This window comes from Pyrus communis, chromosome 4 (genome assembly GCF_041283825.1).
Source record: "Pyrus communis isolate YQ-2024b chromosome 4, ASM4128382v1, whole genome shotgun sequence".
Taxonomy (NCBI): Eukaryota; Viridiplantae; Streptophyta; class Magnoliopsida; order Rosales; family Rosaceae; genus Pyrus; species Pyrus communis.
Window position 1 is genome coordinate 21,003,010 of NC_142568.1, and position 24,491 is coordinate 21,027,500.

At 36.3% G+C, this 24,491-nt stretch overlaps 3 protein-coding genes across 10 annotated transcripts in view; all 3 read left to right on the forward strand.

Annotated features, from left to right (window-relative positions):
* The first annotated feature begins 516 nt into the window (after window positions 1-516).
* On the forward strand, window positions 517-6,819 carry LOC137721911 (shaggy-related protein kinase alpha). Of its 8 annotated transcripts, none has more exons than XR_015961810.1 (17): window positions 682-900; window positions 1,613-1,774; window positions 1,902-2,000; window positions 2,122-2,181; window positions 2,286-2,558; window positions 2,898-2,972; window positions 3,219-3,275; window positions 3,382-3,522; window positions 3,602-3,652; window positions 3,805-3,900; window positions 3,979-4,062; window positions 4,255-4,357; window positions 4,448-4,543; window positions 5,166-5,639; window positions 5,760-5,819; window positions 6,157-6,289; window positions 6,434-6,819. XR_015961810.1 is itself a non-coding variant. In XM_088692960.1 (14 exons), the coding sequence occupies exons 2-13, from the start codon at window positions 1,661-1,663 to the stop codon at window positions 4,531-4,533; spliced, it is 1,239 nt and encodes a 412-aa protein (XP_088549086.1). In that variant the 5' UTR covers window positions 682-900; window positions 1,613-1,660; the 3' UTR covers window positions 4,534-4,543; window positions 4,662-4,994. The 8 variants fall into 8 exon arrangements, 4 of the variants coding, with proteins under 4 accessions (XP_068317034.2, XP_068317036.2, XP_088549086.1 ...); XR_015961813.1 differs by having other exon boundaries at window positions 6,207-6,289; XR_015961812.1 differs by having other exon boundaries at window positions 5,166-5,426.
* A 1,916-nt stretch (window positions 6,820-8,735) lies between these two features.
* LOC137722141 (polygalacturonase At1g48100-like) lies at window positions 8,736-11,070 on the forward strand. Its single transcript, XM_068461116.2, has 6 exons — window positions 8,736-9,188; window positions 9,275-9,442; window positions 9,667-9,756; window positions 9,838-10,045; window positions 10,220-10,301; window positions 10,443-11,070. Exons 1-6 carry the CDS (start codon window positions 8,736-8,738, stop codon window positions 10,945-10,947), a joined length of 1,506 nt encoding a protein of 501 aa, XP_068317217.2. The 3' UTR covers window positions 10,948-11,070.
* Window positions 11,071-23,081: 12,011 nt separating this feature from the next.
* LOC137723771 (polygalacturonase At1g48100-like) overlaps window positions 23,082-24,491 on the forward strand; it is a 2,835-nt gene continuing 1,425 nt past the window's right edge. Inside the window, exons 1-2 of the mRNA XM_068462961.2 lie at window positions 23,082-23,851; window positions 23,988-24,155. Of these exons, the coding sequence (XP_068319062.2) occupies window positions 23,429-23,851; window positions 23,988-24,155 (591 nt within the window). The 5' untranslated portion in view covers window positions 23,082-23,428. The remainder of the gene's footprint in view (window positions 23,852-23,987; window positions 24,156-24,491) is intronic.

Below are 24,491 nucleotides of genomic sequence, written 5' to 3' on the forward strand. Positions count from 1 at the left end.
AGATAATTTGTAAAATATTTGAACTTAATATTAATCTCCAGCAATAGTATTTGCAATTGACGAAATTTTAATTGATAAGAATTTAAATTATGTCATGAAACAAAACTTTGTGCATACGTGTTTAAACTAATATAATCTTGTGACTAATATGTATTTAAGCTTTCACATGTCCTCAAAATGAGAACTGTGGGAGCCAATTAAAAGCAAGCTAGTAAGGTAAAAAAACAACACAACTAAAAGCAAGTTTGAATGGAGTCATTTAGTAATACTATAGTTTATAGTTTAGTGGTATTACTCTTTTTTTTTATTATTATTAGTACATCGATATTTTTACACTTAGAGGAGGGGGAGTTCGATATTCCTTTTCACTTAGAAGAGAGAAGTCTTAAACTCGATTCTCACTATATTTGAACCATATCATTACCAACTTACTTCTGTACCCTTTTAATGTCGATAATATTGTTTGTTTAAAAGAAAATATATAAGCAAGTTTGAATGGTCAAAAAAAAAAGGCCAGAGTCTTCTCATTTGTCTGGAATTTATTTTTAAAATATAAACTTATTTTTCTGTTGGAATTTTAAAATAAACTTTCTTAAATTTGTAAAATTAATAACAAATTAAAAAAACTAGGAGCCAATTAAAATAAAAGGGGTCTCCTTTGACTGTCCTGTGTTCCCAGCGCATCACAGCACCACCACACAGAAAAAGCAAAAATAAACAAAACACACAAACACTCGAATCCAAAAGAGGAAGAGACCTAGATCCTCTCTCTCTCTCTCCCTCCCCCTCCTTCCCACCTCTCTCTGATCACTGATCATGGATCTACGCCTCTGATTCCACCTCACGCCCTTCGTTTTCCAGATGATCCTCCCTTGATCTTCGCCAGTTTCTGCTTCGTCGGTACGATTTTCTTCCCCTGACACTCTTCTCATATAAAGTTACCTTTTTTTTTTCTGATTTTTTTTTTGAATTTTTTTTCTGTGATATATAAGGAGGGTTTTGTTTTATTTTTTTCGTTTTGGGTGTTTAGATCGGCTAGTTTTGGCATCTGTGACTGGCCCTTTATTTTATTTATTTATTTATTTTTTTTTTTTGGTGTGGTGATGGGGGGTTGGTGAGGGAGGAATAATTGTTATGATTAAATATTCAGGTAGTTGTTTGATTTTTCTTTTGTGATTTTTGGGTTTTAATTGTTGGATCTCTGTGTAAATGTTGATTTGTTTGTGGGTATATATAGAAGGTCAAAGAGTTGCCTTTACTAATTTGTGGGGTTCGTTTATTGTTCTTTTTTGTTGTGCAATTCATAAAATTTGTGTGCTTTGGTTTACAAGTTTTGATTTTTTTTCATATTTGTATATGTATGTGTATGTGTGTATATATATATATATTTATTTATTTATTTATTTGTATATGCTGGTAGGTACTGAGTTTGATTTTCAGCTTAAGCTCAGTTGATTGGCTACAAATTGCCTTTGCTTTACGAATCATAAAACTTTAAATGGATCTTTGTGTGGATTGTGGATGATGGCTGAAGAAAATTCTATTCGGATTGTCAATGTTGCATTTTCACAGTCAAAATTTTAATTATCGTTGCTTGATTGATTGATTGCAGTAGGTTGATGGTTGATTTTACCAAGGCTAAACCATAAGAGAACAGGGAATGGCTTCAGTGGGTGTGGCGCCTACGTCAAGTAGGAGAGAACCCAGTGGTCACGTGGTTGGTGTGGATAAGTTGCCAGAGGAGATGAATGACATGAAAATTAGGGATGACAAAGTACGTAAGCCATTAGTTTAAGTGCTTTCTTATCAGAGTATTTTCTCCTTGGTACTTTTTTGTTTTTCGTTTTTAGGATTATCGTATATTTGGTTTTGAGGACTTATGGTCTGCTTCACTTGCGTAGGAAATGGAATCCACAGTCACAGTCGTTGATGGTAACGGAACAGAGACAGGCCATATAATCGTGACAACTATTGGTGGTAGAAATGGCCAGCCAAAACAGGTATAATATTTCCCTTTTGGACATTAGTCTCTAGTTGATGTGGACCACTGATATGATGTTTTCCTTTATTATTTAATTGCAAGTTTCCTCTAACAAAATGTTGTATATTTTGTCATAATAGACAATCAGTTACATGGCTGAGCGTGTTGTCGGACACGGATCATTTGGAGTTGTGTTCCAAGTAAGACTCTAGTCTTTTGCTTTACAATTCACTATGGAAAATGTATGGCCCTTCAAATCGGTAGCAATTTTCATGTCTTAAATTCTGAGTTCTTATTTGTGCAGGCAAAGTGCTTAGAGACTGGTGAAACTGTGGCTATTAAGAAGGTTCTGCAAGATAAGAGGTACAAGAATCGTGAGCTACAGACCATGCGCCTTCTTGACCACCCAAATGTTGTTTCTTTGAAACATTGCTTCTTTTCAACGACGGAAAAGGATGAACTTTATCTTAACTTGGTGCTTGAGTATGTTCCCGAAACGGTTCACCGTGTGATTAAACACTACAACAAGTTGAACCAACGGATGCCTCTTATATATGTTAAACTCTACACATACCAGGTATGATGCCAACGAATGTGTACCTTTTTTATTTTTCTCTAAGTTGCATTTGCATAGTTTTAATATTGGAAAAGGAACATGTCTTTCTTTCTTAGGAAGTAGATAATTTTACGTAAATTGTGCAGTATGTTACATACCATATTTACATAAATTGTGCAGTATGTTATATACCACATTTAAGAATTGAGCTGTTGGACTAAAATCTTACTTCTTGAGCCCAAGGCTTAGGCTAAATTGAATCTCAGAATTGCGCATTAGGGCATAATGTTGTTCCTGCTGCCCTGGAGGGTTTATGTTCCGAGTTGCTGAAATTTGCCTCATTTCATCCATATTTGGCAGATCTTTAGGTCGTTATCCTACATTCACCGCTGCATTGGAGTGTGTCATCGGGACATTAAGCCTCAAAATCTTCTGGTATGTACTTTGATTCTCGTATACCTATATGCCTATTAATATCTTGTTAACCCTATTGTTGTGGGTGGCGGTGTTTATGGAGTAAGTAAACAGAAAAGGTATAAAATTTGGTTCTTATTTTGTGCAGGTGAACCCTCGTATACCTATATGCATTTTAATATCTTGTTAACCCTATTGTTGTGGGTGGTGGTGTTTATGGAGTAAATAAACAGAAAAGTTAGAAAATTTGTTTCTTATTTTGTGCAGGTGAACCCACATACCCACCAAGTAAAGTTGTGCGACTTTGGAAGTGCCAAAGTTTTGGTATGTTTTGTTGTTTTTGGTGTCCTTTCTCTTTCAATGATACTCATCGTGGCGTTTGCTTTTGTTGGATTGGCATATATCCTTATACTGTGTTATTGTTGTGCAGGTAAAAGGAGAGCCAAATATATCTTATATCTGCTCTAGATATTATAGAGCACCGGAACTTATATTTGGAGCAACTGAGTATACTTCAGCTATTGATGTTTGGTCTGTTGGGTGTGTTCTTGCTGAGCTATTGCTTGGACAGGTACGTGCTTTGACTATTGTATTTTATGAAATATATGTTTAGTACGATTCTAATACAACAGCGTTTTCTTTTGCATCAGCCTCTCTTTCCTGGTGAGAGTGGAGTTGACCAGCTTGTTGAGATTATTAAGGTAATTCATCATTTATATCGTTTTGGCAGTGGTTAAATCTTATTTAATCTAAAGGATATGGATCACTCTTTTTTACTTGGTGTTTTCATGGAATCTTGAACTTTAGTCTTTTGTCATGGTAGTGATTTACGTGTTGCTTTTTCTCTTGGTAGGTTTTGGGCACTCCAACACGGGAGGAAATCAAATGCATGAACCCTAACTATACGGAGTTCAAATTTCCTCAAATCAAAGCTCACCCGTGGCACAAGGTAATATAATGGAAGATATTATGTATGATATTATATTTCATTCACCAGATAGCATATTTATATCTGTTATTTTCTTAGATATTCCACAAGCGTATGCCTCCAGAAGCTGTTGATCTGGTTTCAAGACTGCTGCAATACTCTCCTAACCTGCGGTGCACAGCTGTGAGTACTAAGTTTTTAATTTTTTTTTTTCATGTCCAAATAGTTAATTTTCGCGGATTTACCTTTCTTATTAAAAAAATTAACTCTGATAAATATGTGCTATTAAAAGAAAATTCAGTAAAATTCCCTTTATTTTCAATCATGGTTCTGGAAGAAAAATAAATAAAAATTCAATCGTGTGCCCGTATACAGCTGGATGCCTTGGTCCACTCCTTCTTTGATGATCTTCGTGACCCGAACACCCGCCTGCCGAATGGACGCTTCCTTCCGCCTTTGTTCAACTTTAAATCACATGGTATGATATTGTTCTCAGACAATTTGGTTTCCTTCTCCAAGCCTTTTATCAAATTTCTTACCTTTTGATGTTGCGTGTGCTATCAATTAGAATTAAAGGGAGTGCCTGCGGAAACTTTGATGAAATTGGTTCCGGAACACGCGCGAAAGCAAGTCCCGTTCTTGGCGTCCGATTAGTTTGTGAAATGTGAGTAACCCCATGCGTGGTCCCATATTGAAGCTATGTGTTCTGTTCTACCTGGCCTGCTATTTGTGTCCGTCTTATTTAATTTACCTCATTGCATGACTTTGTTTTGTAAAATTAGATGTGTTCTATTGAATCTTGTCATGTCCGAACCTCAAAAGGGTATTTATGAGTACCGTACCTCTTCCCTGTATCGCCGAAGATTGTAGCTTCGCATAGAAGACGAACACCAGCTTTTATCAAAATGTGTCTGTATCTGTATTCCTAGTAGACAGACCAATGTACCAATGTACCAATGTTCTGTGATTTCGTATTTCCGTGTAATCGAGGTTTGTTTGTGAGATTTTATTGAAGGGCCAAGTTCCCTGTCGTAGTAGGAAGTAGCAAATCTCCCGTAGATTAGTGTACAAGTGGAAACGTTTGATTTCTAATTGACGGGTTGTTTCATGCGTGACGAATGTGTCTTGTGAAAACTACATCATTTTTTATGCCTCGAAACTAAGCCTTCCAATTTGTACTGGTAACCTTGATTTCATCGAACTGAGGAATGTGCTGGCAAGTGATTTTCGTGAACTTTTTTTTATGTCCATCACTACCAATGTCTCATGTTATGTCATTTTGACAGGCCTGCGCGTGTCGCCGAAATAGAAGGCAACAATTATCTCATTTTCAACCCTCGTTGCGTGCAAATCATTACCAAGTTTATGTGTTCTTTTTGACGATTCGATATTTTAGTTTGAACTAAACATATTGAACTTAAGCACAAGAAGGCGGTTGTAACAAACTTTGGCATAAGAGGATGGATAAACTGCTCTGATCTGCTGACCTAATGCACAACTGCGAAATGTCACAAGTTAACTGAATTCTTCTTTTTAAGGGTTTTTGGGTCATCACCTCAAACTCAGAAATACGAACAAATCTTCAATTTTGCATAGATGATTGCAGTGTTTTATTTTCCATTTGTGGGATAAAACTAGTAGGAGGAATTTTTACGATTACTGCGAGAAGGAATTCCAAGACACCCCCACCTACGAGGAGCCGCCATCTTCCAAGCGGCCAACACCTTCGAGCCAGAGCCAATGGTACGCCTCCTTCAAAGGTACATAAACATTCAACCATTCTCTTCTGATTTTTCAGATTTTCTTTCATTTTCCATTGTTTTCTCAGCTACCGAACACCCCCACTATTCATTTCTGACTCCGGTTGCCATTCATTGCAGATCCCAACCATGCTGACCCAGAGAGCGACCAAGGGGATCTGCAACGGCTTTGTCAATATAGTAATTGATTTCTTTTTGTCAATTTAATCGCATTTTCATTGATTACCCAATTGTTCATTGCTTATTGAATAATGAGTTGGAGACAGATTTTGATTTTTCTTTGATTAACTCAAGTAAGTTTGCTTGGTATAGAGTAATGGGTTGGAGGCAGAGTTTGTGTTTATGTTTGTTTAGAAATGCATGTGTTGGTTAGGCCAGTTGACATGACAGTATGCCCGCCCTATTGGACTTAAGTTCAAATCACCCTCTTACATATTAGACTAGTTTAGAATGTTGCATTGTAACAAAGCTGATTTGTTTCTGCAGATTTATATGTTTTCCTTGGTATGATTTTTAGGGATCTTGCTCACATGATGATTCTTGTAAATACCTTCATCCCAATAACAGTCAGCAGGATACAGTTTTGATTGATACTAATCAATCTTCGACTTTTCAAGAGAATCAGTCGGTTGGAGGCAGCTCCTTGCCAGGTAACTTCAAATTGTATGTTGCTAGTTGACCGTTGTTGTCTTCGTTTTTGTTTTTTACAAACTCGACTTCAGATGTGAGCTAGTCCGACTCCTGAAGTTAATGCTTTAGTTCTAGTGCTTACTTTTCCTCATTATGCTTCACAGATGTGGTGGTCAGAGATCATACGGGAACGTCATCGAGCAATCTACCTCCATCCCTAATGCCTCCTCCAGAGGGTGGACATCCGCGGCTTCCTTTTGTAGGCTGGGGATAAGTTCAACTTTTTTTGTACGGATAACTTCCTAGATTCTAGTAAACTTGGTTTGAACTAGTTGTGGTTTGAACTAGTTGACATACTTCTAGTTAAGTTTCATCAAGGCTTGTAGGATTGTACCTTGTGTTTTATAGTACTGACTGAAACATGTTGTTCATATCATTTCCAAAGAGAATGTGTTGTATCTTGTACTATAGTTCCTTTTTCAAGAAATGCTTGTTTCGTTTGATTCGTGTTTGAGTGTTTATGCTGCGACGGACATGCACCTTTTCTCAACTTCTGTATCGTGTCTGAATTGTTCGAAAACTAAGACATGGTCATCGAAATTGATTCGTTCCCGACTTCTATTGCGTTTACTAACACCAGCCCAAAAAAATTGTGGCTTGTGTTGCAATCCGGAATAAAAACTTGAAAACGTGAAATTATATTGATTAAGGAGAGTAGTTGATCTCATACTCATTTCTTCTTGTATCTTGACTTGCGTAAATGTTGGATTAGATAACATGTGATAACAAAGATCATAGTAATGCCCATGTTGAACTTTGACCCGTTTTGTATGTAGAACTCTTTTTATTTTTTTTCCTTTTATTATGAAGAAAGTTAAGGCAGTGGTTACACTCCTTAACACAACATTCGTTTCCAAACAATGCGAGATAAATTGCCAATGCAAAGAATAAATAACGAAAATTTAACCTACAATTCGGTTGCCAATGGTTTATATCTTAATGGTTTTCTTCAACTAATTAAAGAGAGTTGTTGTTACTCTATTAAAAGAAGAGTTTTTGTTTGAAATAGTTCAAGAGAGTTTAAAAGACTTGTATTCTTTTAAAGAGAGTTTAAAATTGAGGGGTTAATTTTTTTTTTTATTTTTTTATTTTTTTTATTTAACAACGGGAAGACATACACACTTTTGAGGCCACTTGCATCTTTAATGGAAGATGCAAAATGCCTTGGAATGTGTATTTTGCAATTTGTGTTGGCCTAAACCTTCGAATAGAGAGATGTAAAATATACATCTTAGTTGGAAATTGTAAACAAAAACCTAAAATATACATCTTAGTCAGAAATTGTAAACAAAAACCTAAAATATACATATTTTTTTGCATCTATTGGTGGTGGGTTCGTAAATCAAAGTCAGAAAATGAAATAGAATCTTAAATTTACATCTCTCTTATTGGATTAGAAATCTTAGCATATTTCGAAAGTGTAAAATAATTAACATGTAAATATAATTTTTGTATCTCAAATTTGCATCTCTTCATTGAAAATGCTCCAAGGCAGTAAATGAAAGAAATGTAAGCCATGAATTATTTACTGCATAACTGAAAAATTAAAATAAATACACAAACAAACAAGTTGTAGGGAAAAAAAATTAATACAAACAAAAAAGACAATTTAATATGCAAAAGGGTGCCATTCATAGAAAAAATTACAATTTAATATGCAAAAGGGTACCATTGATAGGAAAAGTTACTATGCAAACAAAAATATTACTTTTACCATATTTTCATATCATATTTGCACCATTTTTCTAATAAATATGGGACTCATACACATGTGTTGATGCCTTGATGGGTGCTATCTCCATTAGAAATGTGCTATAAATGTAATATAAAGAATGTGATAAGTGTAACATTACTCTTATGCAAATTAATGAATAGGGTCAAATACCTCTTAATACCATTAACAAAAGAAATAAAATAAAATAAAGAAGAGCTGTTAGAAATTGAATAATAATAAAAATTCAGTGTCAAAGTAGGAGAAAATCTCTCAAGACTCACGTAACACGTACCGTGCAAGTAGGAAAAGAGCGGATATATATTTCAAGTGAAGGTATTTAGGGTTTAACCGTCTAAGTAGTGTCAAGAGTAGTGGTCACAGACTCACAGTTTCTTAACTTCACAAAAGGGTCGCAGTTGATTCTGATTTGAGCCAGCATCTACAGAAATTCTCCAGACTTTTGTTTAGGGTTTTGTTTTTTTTTTTTTTTTTGTCTTCTTTATATATTTTGCTGCTGTTTGTCTTTTAGCCGAATATGAATCCTTTTCTGTTCTCATTTTATTCAATGCCAAAGGCAGCAAACTTGGGTTCTACATAGTAAACAGATCTAACAATTTGTTCTATAATTTGTCACGCACAAAGAAATTTGAATAGGGCACACCTCACTAAACCCTAATTTTTAAGCTCAAAGCATGATGAAGCTCTCTCGTTTCTTCACGCTGCTTTTTGTTGTGCTTTTAGTGTTTGTCATTGTTTTCTTTCAAAAACGACATATAAAACACAAAGATTTGCACATAACATCTCTGATATTAAATTGGCCATGGCCATCATACCATGTACCGAAAATATGGCCGCCATATTCCTCCCCATCCGTCTACCCTAAGAGTCCATCGGTTCAAATACCAGAATCTCAACCTCCAGATTACCCTGAGAATCCTTACAAGTTGCGGGTTTTTAATGTGTTGGACTTCGGTGCTCAGGGGAATGGTGTCAAAGATGACACTGAAGCATTCAAGGACACTTGGAATGCTGTTTGCCAAGCTGAAATTAGCACTGCTGCCATGTTTCTTGTTCCTAACAATTTATCCTTCTTGATTCAACCTATCGTTTTCGAGGGGCCTTGCAAATCTAGGCTTGTGTTTCAGGTAATTTTAGTAATTAATTATCATGTTACAAGTCGTTTAGTTGTAACTATTTGTATGTTTATATGTTAATTAATGGATGAGATCAGATTGAGGGAGCCCTTATGCCTCCGGATGGACCCGATCAATGGCCCCCAAACACCAAGAGGCAAGACTGGCTGCTCTTCAAAGAAGTCCATAGAATGCTAATGCAAGGGAATGGTCTTTTAAATGGGAGAGGAGAGAAATGGTGGGACCTCCCCTGCAAGCCTCACAAGGTATGATGATATCAATAATTAATTACGTGCTTTTGACCGGTTGGTAAGGTCAGTGTGTAACATTCGAATTTGAACTCTCTTCTTGTACACGCAAACAAGTAGTTTAGAATTGGCTTTTTAAAAAAGTTTCTCATTTAATTTTTTTTTTCTTCTGATAATTATATATTTAATCTTAGAACTACATGCCTATTGATGATATTAATTTTGTATCAATGTTGGAACAGGGAGGAAAGGGTCCTTGTGATAGCCCATCTGTAAGTGCTCATCATAGAAGTTATTATCATGATTTAACAGTTGAAAATAGCCCTCTTTATGTTATTAAAACCTTATTAAAAATCAAATATTCAAGCAACCATTGCTAATAATTGTATATTTGAATCTTATAATGCATGCAGATCATAAGGTTCTCAAAAGGGTCAGATTTGTTTGTTCGAGGACTTAGGCTTGAGAACAGCCCCAAGATTCATATTCGTTTTGATAGTTGTGCACATGTCAGTGTCGAAAGCATTAGCGTAATTTCACCTGAAGACAGTCCCAACACAGATGGAATCCACATAGAGGACACAACCAATGCCGAAATACACCATTCAACCATTTCCACGGGTAATTATTTACAACTCGCACATTTTTTAACATTGAAAAGAAAATACGACTAGACTATAATCTAGTTGATTGTGCTTTTTTGTGCGTGTGCATAACTCCTACATTTCTATCATATCGAAGCAGAATTTTATTTATTTGAAGGCTCATTCTTCTCTACCTCAATTTCATATGCAGGCGATGATTGTGTCTCGATTGGAACGGGCTGCTATAACGTGGATATAAGTTACATGACGTGTGGTCCAAGTCACGGAATAAGGTATTAGATCATTGAGTTTTAGGATGATTAATATCAGAATGTGTATGTTTAAATTCACAACTTAACAACAAAAGTCTGATGAGAGGATATTTCCCAAATTATATATCTTGATATAACTAAATATTCTGTTTATCTTTGCAGCATAGGTAGTCTTGGCAAAGGAAACTCACAAGCCTGTGTTACAAACATCACAGTGAGTGACTCCATCATCAAGAATTCCAACAACGGTGTTCGGATCAAAACATGGCAAGGCGGCTCCGGCATGGTATCTAAAGTAACCTTCAAGGACATTCACATGGACACAGTTTTAAACCCCATTATCATAAACCAGTTTTACTGCCTCAAGAAACAATGCTCCAACCAAACTTCTGCAGTATTGATTGACAGTGTTCAGTTCTCAAACATAATGGGCACGTATGACAGTAGAAAGCCTCCTATGCATCTTGCTTGCAGCGATTCACTGCCATGCAAAAATCTGACCCTGTCGGGAATACACTTGCTTCCTGCTCAAGGAGGGACTCACTTGGATCCATTTTGCTCGCAAGCTTTTGGTACTAAGGATGCATTTTCCACTCCACAGGCTCCATGTTTGATGACAGGTTACCCCAAAGGGCTGGAAAATGAGGTGGATAGGTCATGTTTTTAGTAAATATGATTATGCGAGTGATTTCGGATTAGAATCTGTAATGTAAGTCTCCAATAAAATCATGTAGACACGTCTCTAATAGAAGTGTAGAAGTGAAATATCCTACCTTTATTAGTGACGCTGTCCGTCTACAATATTCAGTAAATGGTTTGTGTACCATTACTCATCTCTCTCAGCCTTTTTTCAGGAACTTTAACAATAGCAAAGATAAGGATGTAGTGGTTCATAATCATTTATCTTAGCACTTGAACTTAACAATAGTTTGAATAACATTGATATATAAGTGTTAAGGAATGTCGGTACTACAAGATAAAGAATGCACAAAGTAAAGTAGAAAATGGACACCAAGAATTTATGCTCACGTCCACGAAACAAGGATCAATCTTCACTATATGAAAAAGATGAGTACAACAAGAGCAGTCTTACCAAGCCAAAGACAAAGCTTGATGGATATAAGAAAGTATAACACACACTTTCTATCACTCTAAACTTCACTCACACAATGTGTAGTGGAACACTCTCACTCTCACTCTTGGATTGGAACTTTAGCCTTGGACTTGATCCTTTTCTACTCACTCTTTCTTGATTGGTTACATCACTACAACATCACACCCATCTTTATAGGTGAGGGCTTGGCATTCTACTAGTTCCTAGTTCCTTCTACAAACTAGAACTAGTTTCTAGTTTCTAGTATATTCTACAATCCTCTAACTTAGATAATTCTATACTAGCCACAAAAATGTAGTTTCTAGATCTTTCCATTTTGCAACCAAAGAAGCTAGTACTTTCTAGCTTCTTCCACCAACTTAATAACTTGCTAGAATTGTCTAGCATGCTCCAACCACCTCACTTGCTTACTAGAATAATCTAGAACATTCACCATGGGTTGGACCATATACCAACAATAAGAGCATAAATCAATTGATTCTCCATTGCTTTCCTACCTTTTCTAGACAAACAAACAGATCTTTATCACCAACTAATGTATTACTAGATATTATTATTATTAGGGGTGTGCTATCCACACACCCTTTTTACTTCATACACACTGTGACATCCCACATCGCCCAGGGGAGTGATCCTTATATGTATATTCCCATCCTTACCTAGTACGAAGCCTTTTGGGAGCTCACTGGCTTCGGGTTTCGTAGGAACTCCGAAGTTAAGCGAGAAGGGGGCTAGAGCAATCCCATGATGGGTGACCCACTGGGAAGTTGCTCGTGAGTTCCCAAAAACAAAACCGTGAGGGAATGGTAAGCCCAAAGCGGACAATATCGTGCTACGGTGGTGGAGCGGGCCCGGGAAGTGATCCGCCTCGGGCCGGGATGTGACAAATTGGTATCAGAGCCTAACCCTGGTTGCGTGTGTCGACGAGGACGTCGGGCCCCTAAGGGGGTGGATTGTGACATCCCACATCGCCCAGGGGAGTGATCCTTAAATGTATATTCCCAACCCTACTTAGCACGAGGCCTTTTGGGAGCTCACTGGCTTCGGGTTCCGTTGGAACTCCGAAGTTAAGCGAGAAAGGGGCTAGAGCAATCCCATGATGGGTGACCCACTGGGAAGTTGCTCGTGAGTTCCCAAAAACAAAACCGTGAGGGAATGGTAAGCCCAAAGTGGACAATATCGTGCTACGGTGGTGGAGCGGGCCCGGGAAGTGATCCGCTCCGGGCCGGGATGTGACAATTTGGTATCAGAGCCTAACCCTGGTCGTGGTGTGCCGACGAGGACGTCGGACCCCTAAGGGGGGTGGATTGTGACATCCCACATCGCCCAGGGGAGTGATCCTTATATGTATATTCCCATCCTTACCTAGTACGAGGCCTTTTGGGAGCTCACTGGCTTCGGGTTCCGTAGGAACTCCGAAGTTAAGCGAGAAGGGGGCTAGAGCAATCCTATGATGGGTGACCCACTGGGAAGTTGCTCGTGAGTTCCCAAAAACAAAACCGTGAGGGAATGGTAAGCCCAAAGCGGACAATATCGTGCTACGGTGGTGGAGCGGGCCCGGGAAGTGATCCGCCTCGGGCCGGGATGTGACACACACCCTCTTTAATTTGCGGTCGTCGGATCGACTGAATTAAAAAAGATCAAATGGCAGAAATTAATAAAGGGTGTGTGAGAAGTAAAAAGAGGTGTGAATAGCACACCCCTTATTATTACTATGTGACATCTTTGAATTTCTTTACTACTTTGGAGGTGATTCGAGCTCAGATATAAAAGAGCAAACATCATGCACTGTACCATAACCCATATCTAATATGTATGTTAATATAATAATGAGTTTTCAATCCGAAGTATATTTTGTGTCCTAGTATAAAATTTTATTAGTCAGTAGATTTAAAACGCTCTTACCATTTATTGAGAGGCTTCTAGAATTTTTAAGTTGGAAAAAAGAAAAATCAATGGAAATAACACTAGCTGGCGAGAACATATCCAGAATGGAGTATAGTCGACCTGAACAACTTCAAATATTCTGCATGAGCTTGTAGTGCATCGATAACTCCATGAAAATAGGTTGTATCAATTAATGACCAACTTAAATTTGGAAGGAACGGATTTTTTTCTGAATAATGTGATTGTTAAGTATTTGTAAAACCTTTTGATTGCCCTGGGTGTAAAATGTAATAATAAGCCATTTAGCAGCAGTAGTTTTATCATTTATTGAGTAATATAAGTCAGTTTTTTGTTGAAACTTTTAGCTTGAAATAGTAAAATCATTATAAAAAATTAATAAGGCCTAGAATGGAACTAGTACAGAGTTAAATCGGTAAAAAAATCTCAGGAATGTCTTACAATTTTTAAGAAGCTTTTATAATTCTCAAAAATAGGTTTTATGATGATTATTTATTGCAGAATTGACTAAAAACTGTTAGTTATAACTCTCAATTTTTAATTCATTTTACTGAGTCTACAAAATCATCGTGAAAGCTATTTTCATGAAATTTTTGTTAGCCTTATAAGGTTATACAATTAAAACACAAACGAAGGAGTGACTGACCTGATTCCAACAGTAGCCATGGAAGTTGAACACAAAAGAAGTAGCGCACAACAACACCAAGATACAACTACTCTCTGGTAAGCATTATGTTGTGTGTTCTAGGGCTTATAGGGACTCGTGTTTTATATAAGCTAAAAGTTAGGGTTTCCATCCATAAAGGAAAACCTAAACTTACTTTTTTAGCCTCCAAGTCAAGTATTATAATCATATTCAATTAAGGATTCCATCAATCCTATTTCCAATATAAGACACTTTATATAGGATTGATATCTTTAAGAGATCAATTCACAATCAACATTATTCTTCAATATTACATTCCTATTACACGTAGTAGACCACTTAAAGGTTGATTTATATTGGATAAATCCAACATTCTCCCACTTGGTCTACAAAATGTAATATTCATGTTTATACTTGAGATTGGAGACTAATGTCACTTTAGTGACTATGTAACAATGATTACATCTCATCCTTAATGAAGTTTCTATCAAATGCATTTCTTAACATGGAACTAACAAGGTTGTAGGGTTGACAAAACCCAGAACCTTCATAATCACACATGCTAAGATCCTCATTTACATGAAACACAAATTATGATCAAGAGATGAAACTTTAAATTAACCAAAATGTCTTACTTTATATCATCTCAAGTCCACCTTATGGTAACACACAAGTTACACTTTATGCTTTTTCAAAGCCTTAAATCTCCCAATACAGATATCCTTCATCTAATGAAACAACCATAACGTGCAGGTGTGAATACATCTCCCAAACAATCATGCACTTTCATTAGGTCAGTAACAATACAAACAATGTTTGTAACCAACAGACACAACTAAAAATACCAAATAGGCACATGTCCAAGTAAAATATCCCAAAACTTCATAAAACAAATTAATTCAACACTTGTGAGCAAGATGAATTAACATGTTTTTGACACTGATCTATGCACCATACCAGTTACTTTCATGGTGATTTCCAACACCTGCGGGCAAATAGAAATCCTCACAACTGAGATAGTACATAGACCATGTCATGCCATTTAAAATGCAATTTTATAACAACTTGATATCCGATATATATTTCATCAGATAATTGACTAGCACATAAAAATGTGACTTAATGAATCCAATTGGAGATTAAATTGAATACATGGATTCTATACATACCTTATAGGTCATCTGCAAATATAAGGCATTACTAAAATGAAACTCAAGCTCCCACTAATCTGCAACATCATTACTTAATTTGCAAATCAATACTTAAATCATATTTTTGAAAATATGCCTTTGGGAATAGCCTTTCTCAGTCAATGAATGCATATTACCTCAATGAAAGGTACAACTAAGCACGAAAGCAATCACGACTGTTACAAAAACATGCACCAACAACCATCTTATGTGTATTAATAATTCCACATTTATGCTAAGTCCTTATGAGCCTCAAGACAAATGATCAACCGAGAAATCCAAATGATTGCAAGTAACGTAAAAATGTACGCATATACCAATTATTCATTCGTGCAACTTAAATATATTATATACATTCGAGTAACACAAATTCATGGAAGATAAAATAACGCTTTAATAGATTCATGCAAGTCCACTTAATGCTTAAAATTTTAGAACAACTCCCACTAAGTTTTCAAAGTTTATACTTGCAAATAAGTTAATGAGTGTGAAGCCCAATTTTCATTCACTAATTCTCCCACATGGGCAAACACTCGTTAATATATTCTTTCAAAGATGTACCTAAGAAAATTGCTTTATATTTTAGACATAATAAATAGACATCACAACCAACATAAAGTTGTCAAACAGAATTTCAGCAATGAGTTACACTTACTTTAGAATTCATCATAATTAATTTACGAGCTTGATTGCTACCAAAATTATACTAATCAAAATAGACATACTAATCTTCATAAAATAAAAACATAGAGCTGTTTTGGGTCAAAATAGTAGTCTAAAGTGACGTCTCAAAACGACCAACACAATCTGCCAGTATAACACTCTATACAAGCATGGGTTACTAGTAAATTCACCATAATTAAAATACATGGCGAAAAATTACCAAAATTTGCAAACACATAGTAGACATATATATTTTGAACATATTAAAAATTTAGGTCATTTGGTGACCATTAGACGTGTCATTCATCCGACTGTAATCAAGACACACAATCTGCCAGAAAAGCTATGTTCATCTATCATGAACATAAACATCTCTAAAAAATTCAATTTCGCGTTATTTCAATTTCGATGTCCAAAGGACACTCAAGTAATCAAATTTCATCCTCTAAACAGACATCATAGTTCAAATTGAAAATATTTACAAGCATTATACTTAAACAATGCATACCTTAGCAATCCTTGATTACCCTTCATGGGTTCAATACTTTGCATCAACAAGTCTCATGAAGAGACACAAAAATATGTCATGATGCGACCAATTTCCATGCCTTCAAACCACAACCTTTTATGGGGCTCATTGTAGAAATATTTGTAACTAATGGCATGGAACTTTATCCCAATAAACTTCATGAAACTAAATTAATTTACACATGTAGGCAAGAAAATTAACTAGTTTCTAGTACTAGATTTTATGTCACAAAAGTACCTTCATGAAAAAACTTCAACACATGTAGGCAAGATGAAGATTTTCACAACTTCTGTGAAATAAAACCTATACCATGCCATCTTAATTAAACTAAAAGAAATAATCCACACATGTGGGCAAGAAGATTATCCCTCTTATTCTAATTAAGATGCAATGTTGACTGAAGTAACTAAAAAATACAGTCTCATCGTCAACTAAGCCGTTGTGGCTTGCTTGATTGACAAGCCATTGATCAACTCCTCCCTGAAACAATTCAAGAAGTTACATGGATTAATTAACTGTAAGTGACAAAATATGATAACCTGATTGGAGCTTCGAGTCCTGCCAACAAATGGCACTAATTCCTTCATGACTCCCTTTGACATTAAATTAATCTCAAGAAACCTGACAGCATACTTGAGAGATATTAATCACATATAGAACAAGTTTTATTCCACCACAAGAATGTCAATACTTACCTTTATGGAGTCAATTACTTAAATTAGAAATACTTTATGTAATGTGAGAGAACAATACATTCCTTTAATTTAAAAGCTAAATCGCTCAAATGTTTTCTTAAGTCAAACGGGTTCCTTTCCCTTTATATATTTCTTTCCGTAGTACAAAATTACTAAAACATAGCATTAAAATCATGCATTAGCTTTGTAAAAACCAAATTAAATAAGAGGAACAACCAAAATTGTTTTCTTCCATAGAAAACATCTCCAATATATGCCCTACATTAGCGTTGAAAAGTTTCTTTTCTTCTCCCCTTATGGCACATAAAAATTTACTAATCAAAGCACTGTTTAAATTCTTTAGGCAAACCATATACAAGTTTGAAAACTTATGCTTATCTATTTAGTCACATGCTTTGAATGAAATACATACCTCATGCCTTCATATGTTCACCACTTCTTTATAAACATGTATTTATAATCACATGACCAACCACAATTCTCATATAAATAGATAAAAATACAAATGAGAATTGTCACATAATTACTGCAAATCTCATTTTATTTGTATATTGTTCTTATTCTTGCCACCGGATGCTTTCTGCCATTCTCAGTCAATTCACAAGTTATGCATCAATTTCATAATTTCTAGCCATGTACAATTGACTATACTAAGATATGAAAGCAAAATTGTAGACAAAACTAATTTGATTAGTCATGCATATTCCTTATGAGTTAATATCACTATGACCATAAGCAACAAATGTACTGCATAACTATTGCTTATCTGCGATTATACATATATTGGTGTCTTTGTATGGGATCATCTCAAGCTTAAAGCAACATATGACCACCCAATCCTTGTTTAAAAACACGCCATATGTCCATTTCGCTACATGCTTGCAAAACTTAAAATTTTAATCCATGTTGATTATTTCCAACAACAACCATTAACATGGCTATTACATTCGGTCTATATATATTTCCTGCATATTATCATGTAACACAACTGATTGGAAAATTTTCCATGAATTTATATTTACCCATGAAAAACAGAGCGATAGATTTACTCATGTACTAGTGCCGAAACACCCAGACCATTTTGACAGAATATAGTTTAAAAAACAAGTAAAATCATTTATGCATATTTACATATGCTTCTCGGTATGCCTTTTATATGCATATAATAATTTATCATGTTCAAAGCATATATTTTCTCTCTGTTATAATTATCAAGTTCAAAGCTTAATAATCCAAACTAACCATATGTATGATCGACTAATTCGTACTTGACATATATAATGATCAACCCCGTTTGCTTTGATAGAGGACTTTACCGAGCTTGCTGAGTTGAGACGCTTCATCAGTATTCCTTGGCAAGGTTAGAACAAAAGTATATATTTGCATATGCTTACAAAATTGACAACGACATTAGCCGAAAGTGGTTGTATCTATCACTAAATTTATTCAACCAAAACCATTAGCATGAAAGTTGAAATAGAAAACTGAAAACATGCCATATTCCTCCAGTCACAATTAATTTAGTAAAGATGAACAAACTGTTCCAATCTTTCTTCATGAGAACTGAATACGAGAAAAAAAACTTGAAGTGCTTGAAAACCAACCGTTCAACAATTATTAGTTTACCAATTCAAGAGTGATATATCTGATAGCAGAATATGTGATTCCAAAGAGATGTGATTCTCTGCAAGGCTGCACATGCCTTGGGAGGTGACGTCCATGACTTGTCCTCCGTTGGACAACGGTGTCTTTATGCCTCGACACGGTTCGTTAGCTTTATCCGCTCTTTAACCGACCTCTTCTGGTTTCTTTTATATTTAACTAACCCTTTCTAATCATAAGATCAAAAGGAAAAAATCATACAGGATCTCATATGTCGATGCATATATGAACCTCCTCATTGGGCTCACTGATCATCTCAAAAATTCTCCAGTGCAAGAACACATGACTATTTCAACTCAACCAAAATAATAACAAGAACATTGAAATAGAAAACGTTAAGCACTATGGTAATTCCAATTAGAAAAATTTTATTTGAATCCATGTATCTCTACACCCAATTAATAATTCTTTCCTAATAAACTACCAAACGTGCCCTTAGGTGAATGAAAAAAAAAATATTAGAACACAACCCATCAACCATCAACACACGATCTTTACACCCAGTCTCTCATTTTTGTCGGTGAACCCAAACCCAAACGCAGTTAACCACCGTTGCTCTCATCTCTCTCTCTCTCTCTTTCTTGTTAGGTTAACTTTTTCCGGTGCCTATAAATTTGATAAACTAATATATATGCAACATTATTATTAAGTCAATTCGGTCAATTTGAATTAGTACTTTGGTTTTGTTATCAACTTAAACGTCAACAGCTTGGGGAATAAACAACGACTAATGAAGGGAAGCTACAGGTTCCAACCGACGGGCTGACGGAGAAAGAGAGAGAGTTCGTAAGTTGGCGCAGTAACATACATCGAAATCATTGTCGACAGCAAAGCCGGTGGAGCATTGCAGTTCCATTCGGTTCGAGAGGAAAGAGAAAAAGGGAGCAGAAATAAAAATAAAAAGTGGAGGAGGATGGTGGCCGTCGATGACATCGAGGAGAAGTAGTTTGGTTCACCGGAAAAAAAATGGGGGAGTGGGTATAAAGATAAACAAAGTGTGTCGACGGTCGATGGGTTTTGAGTTCTAATATTTTTTTCTTTTCATTTCCATTCATCGAAGGACAAATTTGGTAGTTTGCTAAAAAAAACTTATTAGTTGGATGTAGAGATACATAAATTAGATTCAAATAAAATTTCTCTTCCAATTATACAATTCCATAAAATAATGAACCAACTATTTCAATCTTCCTTTATTATAGTTAATTCAATATCATCATTAAGTGCTTCAATTAGAAAACGTTTGGATTTGAAGGGTGGTGGCGGTGGAAGAAAACTTGAACTCAATAGGCACCACTCGTAGAAACAGATTATCTAATTATATATAATCGTTTTATTTAACTTATAATTTCAGTCTATAAGACCAAATAGGAACTGATGTAAAATATGTGATGTGCATATCTGTTTGGGCCCAAAATAATATTGTTGGGTCGAGTGTAGGTTTGTGCTCGGCCCAAAGCCATGTCAAAAGTATTATGGGCTGTCTGGTGATTCCGGGCCATTCAGCAGGGATGGTCGAGTCCTATCACAAGAAAGAGTAGTTCAGATAAGCAAAGGGGACGAGGAAGTCCTAGTGCAATTAGGATTCTCGACCAACAATGAATAAAGCCTTAAAAAGGGGTGAGTTCAAAGTCCTAGTGGGAGTGGCGTTGTTCGAAGCAAAGTTGGAACAAAACAAGGAATCCCAGTCCAGATATGAGTTTAATTCAATCTCAAGAAGGCGTTGGTGCTATAAATACAAGACATCATGCAACCGTTCAGGACCTTCAATTCAACACACAATTGCCCTGCGCAAAACCTCTCAAACATCTTAAGATTTTTTATTTTTTTTTTCTCGCCAACACATCTTCAGTTTGGATAAACAGCACTGTGAAGGCAACCGGCAAACACCTTTAGTTTGGATAAACAACACTGTTGCCGTAGAATCAGCCGACCGATGAGCACCTTCAGTTTGGATAAACAGCACTGCGCCGAGGCCGACTGGTTACCTATCCAAGTCTTGGTCGAGAAGGGTTTTCGAATCCTTATTGTCAGAGGTCATCTTATTAGCCTTTTCGGCAAAGTAAGGTGTTACGAGTCACAACATTCGGCGTATTGGACGTCGAGTGGTTTTATGATTGGATACTCCCAAGTGAGTTTCAGAGTTCGGTATTCTGACAGCCGAACCACATTCACCATCAAGACATACATCACCTTTGAATAATTGTGTCCGTATAGTCTGGTGTCGATTCGACGTGCTTACTTACGAATATAATCATTGTGACCGAATCAGGCGCCGACGATTTGTGAACTTCGCAGAACTAGCAGCCTTGTCTTCAGGCTCGGGAATCCAAAGGCTGAGATTTGTTCCTTCCTCGGCCGCAGTCGCAAGATAAAGAAGTAAGCAACACACTCAACGCAACATCAACAAATTTTACTCCTCAGCCAAGTTCAGCCAATGAGTTGGCACGCCCCGCATTCAACCGAAGGACGTAGTTAGCTTATTAGTTACTCGACCTGCGCGCCACATAGGCTTTGTAATTTTTAGAGTCAACAATATCATATTAATATGCCAAGTATGTGCAATTATATGTGGAAACGTATTGATACCGTTTCAAAGGAGGTCTGACTTGGTGGTGTTGCCAAGCATATGCAATCACAACTTGGATTAAACACATGCAGTTCACGAGAATATTGTGTAATGCTAATAGGCTTTAATTATATAACCAGTGGCTCTGATACCAACTGTTAGTATTGATGTGCTTTGAAAAAAAAAATGTTTATGCTGTGCTATGAGAATAAGCTCATTTTTGCTACTTCACGTTTTCAACTTTTTTTCACCCAAAATTGTGAAAATAAGCTGTTTTTAAGTGTTCACTAAACACCTTTTTGAGCTCAACTTTTTTTTTTATACCAATTTTTTTATAATAGCATCTTAGTACCAAACTAGTACTTATAAGGTTATACAATTAAAACACAAACGAATGAGTGACTAACCTGATTCCAACCACAGCCACGGAAGTCGAACACAAAAGAAGTAGCGCACGGCAACACCAAGATCTTCTATAAACACCTAGCCGGATACAACTACTCTATGGGAAGCATTATGCTGTGTGTTCTAGAGCTTATAAGGACCGATGTTTTATACAAGCTAAAAGTTGGGGTTTCAATCCATAAAGGAAACCTAAACTTACTTTCTTAGTCTCCAAGTCAAGTATCATAATCATATTCAATTAAGGATTCCATCAATCCTATTTCCAATATAAGACACTTTATATAGGATTGATATCTTTAAGAGATCAAATCACAATCAACATTATTCTCCAATATTACATTCCTATTACATGCATGTAGTATATCACTTAAAGGTTGATTTATATTGGATAAATCCAACAATTTTTGCTATACTTTTGGGATCGTCAGTAATTCCTGTTTCAGGCAGACAAGAGAGAACGTGGACGTATAGAAGTGTCCACAAAAGAAGCCTTACCAGACAGAAGCCAGAAGCTACTATTGGTAAGCAGGTTGAGTTGCTTCAAAGCATGAAATAATTTGCTTTCTGCTACTCCATAATAAAACTTTAAAGAATAATATTTAATTGTTCCTGTCTGGTTCAAGACTGCAAACCCTATAAATTTATAAGGAATATAACAAGACCTTCCGAAAATGGCCAATTGGCTACTCTTTGCATCATGCCATAAATTTCTCGTCCAACAGCAACAAACTGCCGTTGGAATCTGATGAAATGTGTGAATATAATCATGGAAATACCACAATGGGATCCTTTAAATATCCTAAAGCAATAACTTTTATTGTGTGAAATGGGTGCATGTAATCATTCAAAATCTCTTCAAATTTTAACCCACCCAGCTTTTTTTCTCATTGGCCGGCTATAGTTCCTCGCATGCAGACTCCTCCACATTCTTGCCCAAAAAGCCGAAGCTAGCTCTAAATGGAACTGGTCGGTCTCGCAACATTATGTCAGTGTGTTAGCTAGGGCATGGACCGACCTTCAAAAATAGCCTCCCACTAATTCCTAGTATGAAGGTGGCCTACTTGCACTCCAAACTTATCATCACTCTTGTGAATTACCCCTCATCTCAAGATTGGAGAGAAACTTATCTACACTGGGATCAAGATCGGAGTCATCCTTACACTGTAAGCCGTAGTCAGTGCAAAATTGGGATTAATGAAATTTATGATGCTAATTTGTATGAATTAAATCCATTAGCCCACCTTAACAACTTCTAAGACAAGTCAGTCACTGAACCACATGTGCTCGATAAAATTGAAAAACAAAAATTATAGCTCACATTGCCCGTAATGTCAATGTAGAAGTATTAATTCCAAACCAATCACACATTGTTATGTGTTAAACTTTCTCACCAGGCAATGCATGATTGATTTAGATACCAGCATCTCGGGTGTAGGCAAGTCTTCCTCTCCCACAGCAGTAGTCTTCTAGTGTTATCTCTTGCAAGTTGTTCTGGTGCTCGAAGTGGTCACATACACAGCGGTTTAACTCTTATGGTGCTTTCAACTTCCTAAGATCGTGGGTACCTTCATTCTATAACCCTATTTAAACCCCTACAATGCCTAGCCGACGAAATGACAAATTATGTGTGAAAAATCCCAGTTGCATTCTTTGAATTTCAAAAGTATGAACTTGGCTACAGCTACTGAAAGTTAAGGCCTACTAACACTAGGTACAATAGAAGCACTTCTGTTCTATAAGTAGCTTAAAATTCTTTCATTCCATTTGCTCCACATGCATCTAAGTGAAGGGCTCCATATGTTGAGCATGATATTTGCTAGGGTTCGTGTGATCCTAATTTGCTTTTTCTCTTTTTGTTTCTTCTTTCCTCCCACACACGGCAGACTTCAAAGTCCTAACACTAGATATGATAAGGATTTGAACCCGATATCTCAGATTTCATTGCCACCTTCTCCTTCACCTCAAGCTGCTAGCCCAAGTTACAATGCTATTTCTGTTCATGGTAATACTGTTTTCAATGTGAGATCTTTTGGTGCCGTTGGAGACGGTGTTGCTGATGACACACAAGCATTCAAAATGGCTTGGGATAGTGCTTGTCAAACTGAAGATTCAGAAGTTCTTGTTCCTAAAGGCCATTCCTTTATGATACAGTCCATGATCTTCACAGGGCCATGTAGTTCTGGCCTCAAATTTCAGGTAATGTGGCTCGTCTGTTAAAGTTCAAAATTTTACAACATTATCTCATAGAGAAATTTTGGACGAGAATTTTTTACTTTAATTCTACCTTAACCAAAATCTGATGAGAATTTATCTTTATTTTGTTCTCGTGAAGATTGATGGGACATTAGTGCCACCAGATGGACCTGATTCATGGTCAAAAAAGAACAGCAAGAGACAGTGGCTGGTTTTCTACAGAATCAATGGAATGTCAATGCAAGGGGGTGGTGTAATAGATGGGAGAGGGGAGAAATGGTGGGATCTTCCTTGTAAACCCCACAAAGTAAGCACTTTTTCCTCTTTACAATCACCAGTTTGTGAAAATTTAATAATAGCCTCATGAATTTAGTACCTTAGTCCAATTTGTCCCTGAACTTCCAATTTGGTTTTGAATCCTATAGACTTTCAAAACTTGTCAAATAATTAACCCCTATCACCAAATTCTTCAATTTTTTAACTACAAATCAAGGGTTGCTTTCGTCCATCCAAAAGGAAAACTCATTTCCTTATATTTGACAACATGCCAGTTTCCTTGTAGTACCACCAAATCTGTCAAATTTTCCTTCAGATTAAAAGGATATTTTTGTCCATTCAAGAGGGGGGAAAAACAAAAATGTAA

Coding starts and splice junctions, on each gene's coding strand:
- LOC137721911 (XM_068460933.2), top strand. CDS start 1,661: ATGGCTTCAGTGGGTGTGGCGCCTACGTCAAGTAGGAGAGAACCCAGT. Junction 2,001..2,121: donor GAAATGGCCAGCCAAAACAG/GTATAATATTTC, acceptor TTGTCATAATAG/ACAATCAGTTACATGGCTGA. Junction 2,559..2,897: donor TTAAACTCTACACATACCAG/GTATGATGCCAA, acceptor CATATTTGGCAG/ATCTTTAGGTCGTTATCCTA.
- LOC137722141 (XM_068461116.2), top strand. CDS start 8,736: ATGATGAAGCTCTCTCGTTTCTTCACGCTGCTTTTTGTTGTGCTTTTA. Junction 9,443..9,666: donor TCCCCTGCAAGCCTCACAAG/GTATGATGATAT, acceptor ATGTTGGAACAG/GGAGGAAAGGGTCCTTGTGA. Junction 10,046..10,219: donor CCATTCAACCATTTCCACGG/GTAATTATTTAC, acceptor TTTCATATGCAG/GCGATGATTGTGTCTCGATT.